Raw genomic sequence first — 7,683 nt, 5'->3', positions numbered from 1 at the left:
CAGCGCCCAGGCTCAGAGTTCAAGCCCCACGACTGACAAATAAATAAAAGAGACTCACTGGTTCTGATGCCCAGGCTGGCTTTGAAACATGATCCTCAGTTTCAGCCTCCTGAGTAGCTAGGATTACAGGGGTGGTCATTGGCACCTAGTCTTCCCCCTTTCATTTCTCTCTTCCTTCTTTTCTTTCTTTGCAGTGTGATTAAGCCTAGGGCTATACTTTTGGGACAGTGTTGGAGGGTATAAGGATGGATCTCAGGGCTTTTTCAACACTTAGCATGCACACTGCCACTGGCTATATCCTAGTCCTTTTTTGTTTTTGTTGTTTCTTTTTTTTGGTCCAGTCGTGGGGCCTGAACTCTGGGCCTGGGCGCTGTCCCTCAGCTCTTCAGCTCAAGGCTAGCACTCTACCACTTGAGCCTACAGCTCCACTTCCGGTTTTCTGGTGGTTTATTGGAGATAGGAGTCTCATGGACTTTGCTGCTCTGGCTGGCTTTGAACTGCAATCCTCAGATCTCAGCCTCCTCAGTATCTAGGATTACAGGTGTGAGCCACCTGCTGGCTGGTGAGACTCTTATCTCCAATAGTACTATCAGAAAACAGGAAGCGGCACAGCCTTGAGCCAGAGAGCTCAGGGACAGAGCCCTGGCTCTCTTATATTCTCAGTGTTTTCTGTAAAATTTAGCAATGTTCAGTAAGCTTTGTATGTAATTTCCATTCCCAGATATTATCAGTTAATTGTAAGAAGGATGGACCTTAAGAAGTAAGGAGTACAAATTGAGTGGCCGTATACTTTTCTAGTATATGCAAGGTCCTGAATTCAGTTGTAAGTAGCTCCAAAAAGAAAATCAAGAAGTAGAAAAAAGAAAAAGACCCTGCGAAGGTAATAAAAAAAATAATGAGAGCCAGGCTTGGTGGTGTATGCCTGTAATCCCAGCAGAGATGGGAGGATCATGAATTCCAGATCAGCGTGACTTACATAGTGAGACTGTGTCTCAGAAAACCAAAGGCCTGGGAATATAGCTCAGGGACAGAGTACTTGGAGCATATTAAGGTTTGATCCCCAGTTTAAAGAGTAAGCAGTACCAAGTGGAGAATTAGTAGAAAAGTTGTTCTTTTGCTGCAGTCTTCATTGTGATCCTAGCCAAATCAAGTTAATGAAGTCACCCACATTCAGAAATTCATTCAAGGTAGTTGATGCATGATAACATAATGAGTCCACATAATGTACTCTTTTCTGCCTTTGTGAGTTTACCTGATTTTGAATGGATTTTTTTCTTTGCTAATTTCAGCAGTACAGTCAGCACCCTCCATTCCAGAGTTGATTCATTGGAAAAGTCAAATACTAAGCTGATTGAAGAGGTATTGTCACCTAGTAGTGGATAATTGTCTTTCACGGATCAGTTGCTTGTGTTCCTTTTCCATTTTAAGTATGAAGCTATGTGTGTACGTAAGTGTATGTGTGCAAACATACACTTTCATTGCGATAGAATGCTTGCAGTGGTAATTGGTGATGATAAATTCTAGACAGATCTCATATTCTTAGGCAAATTGTGTTATTTGTATTTGTGAGGTAGCATTATCAGTGATTCCCAACTTCTGGAAATAAGTTGTGGCTTACCCAAACTGTTGTGTTGATACGGTATAACTCTCATTTGAAAGCAGGATGAGCCAGGTACCAGCCACTCATGTCTGTAATCCTAGCTGCTCAGGAGGCTGAGATATGAGGGTCAGGGTTCAAAGCCAGCCGGGGCAGGAATGTCTGTGAGGCTCTCATCTCTAATGAACTACCAAAGAGCCTGAAAAGGAGCTGTGGCTCAAAGTGGTAGAGCACTATCCTAGAGCACCCAGGCCTTGAATTCAAGTACCAGAACAGACATTAAAAAAAAAAAAAAAAGATCTGGGCACTGGTGGCTCTTGCCTGTAATCCCAGCTACTCAAAAAGCTGAGCTCTGAGAATCACAATTCAAAGCCAGCCTGGGCAGAAAAAGTACTTGTGAGACTTATTTCCAACACTCAAAAACCAGAACTGGGGCTGTGGCTCATAGTGAGCTAGCCTTGAGCACAGAGGCTCAGGGAGAGTGCCAAGGCCCTGAATTCAAGCCCCACAGCCGTCAAAAAATACAATGTGGCTGGGAATGTGGCTTAGTGGTAGAGTGCTTGCCAGCACACATGGAGCCCTGAGTTTTCTTCCTCCACACCATATAAACAAATAGGCTGGAAGTGGTGCTGTGGCTCAAGTGGCACAGTGCTAGCCTTGAGCAAAAGAAGTTCGTGGACAGTACTCAGGCCCTGAGTTCAAGCCCAAGAACTAGCAAAAAATAAATAAGGGAAGGAAGGAAGGAAAGAAGAAAGGAAGGAAGGAAAAGAAAAGAAGGAAGGAAAGAAAGAAAGGAAAAGAGAGAGCCCAGTGACCTATAGCTAGCTAGTAGAATGACCTTTAGTTAGAAATCCTGAAGTGACCTTGTCCCTGTTGCTCTGCTTGTCACAAGTGTCTCTGCACGTCTCCTCCACCCTCTGTAAAACTGCTGTGAACTTGGCCTCTAGCCATTCCAAAGCTCATTTGTAGAGTAACTACTTTATCTTTAAAAAAACAAAACTCAACTCTATTGAATATTACTTGTAGAGTTGCTTTTTTAGAAAAGTTTCTCTAAGAAAAATATATCCAAGGGATTAGTGCTTCCTATTTTAATTTTTATTCAGACCATTAGAAGCAGCTTTTTTTTTTTTTTTTTTTCTTCAGTCATGGAGCTTGAACTCTGTGCCTGGGCACTGTCCCTGAGCTCTTCAGCTCAAGGTGAGTGCTATACCACAAGCCATAGTGCCACTTCTGGTTTTCTGGTGGTTAACTGGAGATAGTCTCACAGACCTTCCTACCCAGGCTGGCTTTGAACCGATCCTCAGATCTCAGCCTCCTGAGTAGCTAGGATTTATGCATGAGTCATCAGTGCCTGACTAGAAGCAGCTTTTTATTAATTCAATTAATTCAATTCAACTAATTCCATGTTGAATAAAAATATTTTTTCTCCCTAGTCCTGGGACTTGAATTCCTGGGCCCTGTGCCTCAGCTTCTTTTGGCTAGAGACTAGCACTCTACCACTTGAGACAGCACTACTTCCAGCTACTTTCTTTTTATGTGGTACTGAGGAATTGAACTCAGGGCTTCATGCATGCTAGGCAAGCCCTCTACCACTAAGCCACGTTCTGAGCCCTAAAATTCTTACTTTTCCATTCCCAAGTGGTCTGGTGTTTTTCCAAACCAGGAATGATAGTTTGTATGGCAGCAATCAAGAACATTTCTGCACATTGATGGTGGCACTACTAATGGGTTTGCCTTTGCCTGACTCTAGTCTGCCAAAGAAGTTCAAATTAGATCCTTGATAATGCATGCACAAATGCATTTGTTGCAAGTTGCCTTTAGAAACTGGCCCCTACTTTGCTTTCCTAGGCTGCTTTTCAGCTAGTTGAATGGATGGTGACAGCTGCCAGTGATTTCCTGTCCATGTCCTGTTGTTACTTCTATGCGGTGTTCCATTTACTTTCCATGAATAGCTGTTATAGTCTCAGTGTTGTCTCAACCTGCTCTCCCTACACACATTTGTCTATTTATACATGTCTTAACAGTCTTCTTGTTCGACACATAATTGTTTATACGCTTACTCCTACAATGTGTTTGGGACATATTGCAAATCTAACAGTAAGCATTCTGTTTATAATACACATAATAAATAAGCATAATGAGTTTCAGCTGTAAAAGAAATGAGGAATAGTACAAAATGAGGTAAGTATAATTTTAAAAATTGGTATCTGTAGATTATGCAGCAATTTTTGTTATGAAACTGCAAATGTGAGACATTTTTTCTTTTTATAGCCATCAATATTACCTGTAAATATGTTCAAATATTTTTGTTTCTGATTCATAATTTTCAGTTAGCAATAGCAAAGAATAATATCATTAAACTACAAGAAGAAAACCACCAACTGCGAAGTGAGAATAAATTGATTTTAATGAAAACACAGCAGCATATGGAGGTAAGACTGCCTGTGGCCAGATATTCTTCTGGTGAAGCCTAAGTGCTAGCTCATAGGAGCTAGGTTACAGAAACCTTCGGTGTTTTCTTACCAGGTGACCAAAGTGGATGTGGAAACTGAGCTTCAAACCTACAAACATTCTCGGCAGGGTCTGGATGAAATGTACAATGATGCCAGAAGGCAGCTTCGAGATGAGTCACAGCTCCGGCAGGTAGCTTCCCTCACAGTGCCAAGATCACAGTCCTCAAGCACGCTCTACTCCCATCACTCCCAGCCACTGCTTTGCTGCACTGTAGGCACACACCATATGCTTTTGCATTCTTTAAGCTCCCACCCTAGTAGTGTTTTTGAAACTGTGAGTTGAAATCTATGGCTAGGGCTGGGATGTGGCTTCATGGTAGAGTGCTTGGCTAGCATGCATGAAGCTCTGGGTTGGATTCCTTAGGACCAAATAAACAGAAAAGGCTGGAAGTGGCACTGTGGCTCAAGTAGTAGAGTGCTAGCCTTGAGCAAAAGAAGCTGAGTGACAGTGCCTAGGCCCTGAGTTCAAGCCCCGGGACTGGCAAAAAAAAAAAAAATCTGTGGCTAAAATGAATGGAATGTGAGCAGCATTACAAAAATGCAGTGGCGGGGCTGGGAAGGTGGCTCAGTGGTAGAGCGCTTGCCTTGCATGCATGAGGCCCTGGGTTCGATTCCTCAGCACCACATAACCAGAAAACAAAAGCCGGATGTGGCACTACGGCTCAAGTGGTAGAGCGCTAGCCTTGAGCTGAAGAGCTGAGGGACAGCGCCCAGGCCCAGAGTTCAGGCCCATGACTGGACCCAAGAAAAAAACAAAAAACAAAAATGCAGTGGAAGAGAATAATGCAAATTATTTTCAAATAACTTTTTTTAATCTTTCATATTACATATATGCAGGAAATGCGTGAGAACCATATAATGAAAATAATGGCAGATACTTCTGACTATACTATCCAAGTCAAGAAGAGAATATTGCCAGCCTTTTCCTCTTTCTCTTTATTGTAAGGAAACTTTTCTCTCTCCTCTCTCTTCCCTTCTTCCCTTTCCCTTTCTCTCCCCTTCTTTCCCTTCCCCTCCCCTCCCTTCTCTCTTTCTCTCACCTCTTTCCTCCTTCTTCTCTTCTCTCTTCCAGTCCTAAGGCTTGAATACAGAGCTTGGGTGTTGTCCCTGAACTTTTTTATTTTTTGGGTCCGGTCGTGGGCCTGAATTCTGGGCCTGGGTGCTGTCCCTTAGCTCTTCAGCTCAAGGCTAGCACTTTACCACTTGAGCCAGAGCGCCACTTCCAGCTTTTTTCTGCTTATGTGGTGCTGAGGAATCCAACCCAGGGCCTCATGCATGCAAGGCAAGCGCTCTACCACTGAGCCACCTTCCCAGCCCGTCCCTGAACTTTTTTGCCCAAGGTTAGTATTCTACCACTTGAGTCACAGCTCCATTTGGGCTTTTTGGTACTTTATTGGCAATAAGAGTCTCACAGACTTTCCTGCCCTGGCTGTTTTTAAACCAAAATCCTAAAATCTCAGCTTCCTGAGTAGCTAGTATTATAGACATGAACCATTCGTGCCCAGCTAAGAAACTTGCTTAATTTGAGGGTTTTTTTTTCTTCTGTATTAGGGGTCAAATCAAGGACCTCATCCATGCCAGGCAAGCAGTTTATCACTAAATTTCTTCCCTATCCCTTAACTGAATGTGTGTGTTTATGTTAGTGGAGACAGAACTCAGGACCTCATGCATGCCTGGCAGGTTCTCTACAATTTGAGCCATGCCCCCAGCCCTTTTGTTCATTTTTGTCTTTGAGATAGATTCTCATTAAAACTTCCTGGGATGGCTGGCCTCAAACTTGTGATTCTTTCCCTCCACCTCCTTACTACCTGTGATTACAGTATGTGCCACCCATACCAGCTCTCATAATTTTCTTTTTCTTTCCTTTCTTTCTTTCTTTCTTTCTTTCTTTCTTTCTTTCTTTCTTTCTTTCTTTCCTTTCTTTCTTTCTTTCTTTCTTTCTTTCCTTTCTTTCTTTCTTTCTTTCTCTTTCTTTCTTTCTTTCTCTCTCTCTCTCCCTCCTTCCTTACTTCCTTCATTCCTTCCTTCCTTCTTTCCTTCTCTCTCTCTCTTTCTTTCTTTTTAGTCGTGAGGCTTGAAGTTAGGGCCCACGCACTGTTCCTAAACCTCTACCATTTTGAACCACAGCATCATTTCCAGCTTTTTTGGTGGTTAATTGGAGGTAAGAGTCTCACAGACTTTCTTGCATGGGTTGGCTTCAAATCACGAACCTCAAATCTCAGCTTCCTGAGTAGCTAGGATTACAAGCATGAGCCATGGAGGTCCAGCTGGTAACTTTCTTGTAAAGAAAAGAAAACTGCCAGGTACCAGTAGCTCATGTCTGTAGTCCTAGCTACTCAGGAGGCTAAGATCTGAGGATCAAGGTTCAAAGCCAATCTGTGAAGGAAGTCCATGAGATTCTTATTTCCAACTAACAACCAAAAAATCTTGAAGTGAAGAAGAAGTGGAGCTGTGGCTCAATTGGTAGAATGCTAGCATTGAGCATAAAGCCTAGATACTAGACGCTGAGTTCAAGCCCCAGGCTCAGCACTAATAAACTATTTTGAGTTATCTTTGATCTTATGCATACTTCATTTGCTTTTATTAAAACAAAGTAATATTGAATATTTAAAACATAAAAATATTTAATTCTTGAGCTGTTAGAATAGTGTTAATTAACAGAATATGGAAGATACTCTCATTTTTGCTAGAGGTGTGACTCAAGGATACAATGTCTTCATACCAGGCATAGAGTTTTGAGTTCAAAGCTCAGTATCCAAGAAAAAAAATTATTTAATTGTTATAGGGCCTGGATGACTTGTTTTTGTTTTTGTTTTAAACAAGGCCTCCCAATGTAACCCAGTCTGGTCTTGAACTTGTTATCCTCTTGCTACATCCTCACAGGTTCTGGAATTATAGTTATGTACCACCATGAGCAGAATAGATTGATTCTTCTCGTTCTTCCCCTTCTTCTTCTCCTTCTCTTCCTACCTCTTCCTCCTCCTCCTTCGTCTTTTTTTTGGGGGGGGGGACAATCCTGGGGCTTGAACTCAGGACCTGGGCACTGTCCCTTAGCTGCTTTTTCTCAAGGCTAGCACTCTACCACTTGAGCCACAGTGCCACTTCCAGCTTCGAACCCAGAGCTTCATGCATGCTAGGCAAGCACTCTATCACTATGCCACATTCCCTGCCAGATTGATTTCTTCTTTAGTGAATTTAAAAGGAGTGGTTAGGTAGAGAACCTTTTATTTCATGAATTTCATTTTGACATCCCTAAGTGGCATATGAATTGAAGATATTTTGAATTGCAGGATGTGGAGAATGAGCTTTCCGTCCAAGTGAGTATGAAACATGAGATTGAACTTGCCATGAAGTTGTTGGAGAAAGATATCCACGAGAAACAAGACACCCTGATAGGCCTTCGGCAGCAACTAGAAGAAGTGAAAGCCATTAACATAGAGATGTATCAAAAGTTGCAGGTAAGGAATGTTTTTAGATTGTTTGCAGTGCTAGGAATTGAACCCAGGGCTTTGTGCATGCCAGGGAAATGCTCTACTGAGGTATATTTTCAGCCCAATTCCTTTTTTTTTTTTT

General features: G+C 42.3%; 1 protein-coding gene across 1 annotated transcript in view; it reads left to right on the top strand.

The window, feature by feature from the left end:
• Rufy2 (RUN and FYVE domain containing 2) overlaps positions 1–7,683 on the top strand; it is a 30,086-nt gene that overhangs the window by 9,353 nt on the left and 13,050 nt on the right. Inside the window, exons 7-10 of the mRNA XM_013017055.1 lie at positions 1,290–1,359; positions 3,928–4,029; positions 4,124–4,240; positions 7,401–7,568. Of these exons, the coding sequence (XP_012872509.1) occupies positions 1,290–1,359; positions 3,928–4,029; positions 4,124–4,240; positions 7,401–7,568 (457 nt within the window). The remainder of the gene's footprint in view (positions 1–1,289; positions 1,360–3,927; positions 4,030–4,123; positions 4,241–7,400; positions 7,569–7,683) is intronic.

The sequence above is a fragment of the Dipodomys ordii genome, unplaced genomic scaffold, assembly GCF_000151885.1.
Source record: "Dipodomys ordii isolate 6190 unplaced genomic scaffold, Dord_2.0 Scaffold34, whole genome shotgun sequence".
In the NCBI taxonomy this organism is placed as follows: domain Eukaryota; kingdom Metazoa; phylum Chordata; class Mammalia; order Rodentia; family Heteromyidae; genus Dipodomys; species Dipodomys ordii.
Note: the sequence above shows the minus strand (reverse complement) of the source record. Positions and strands in the feature narration are given on the sequence as shown.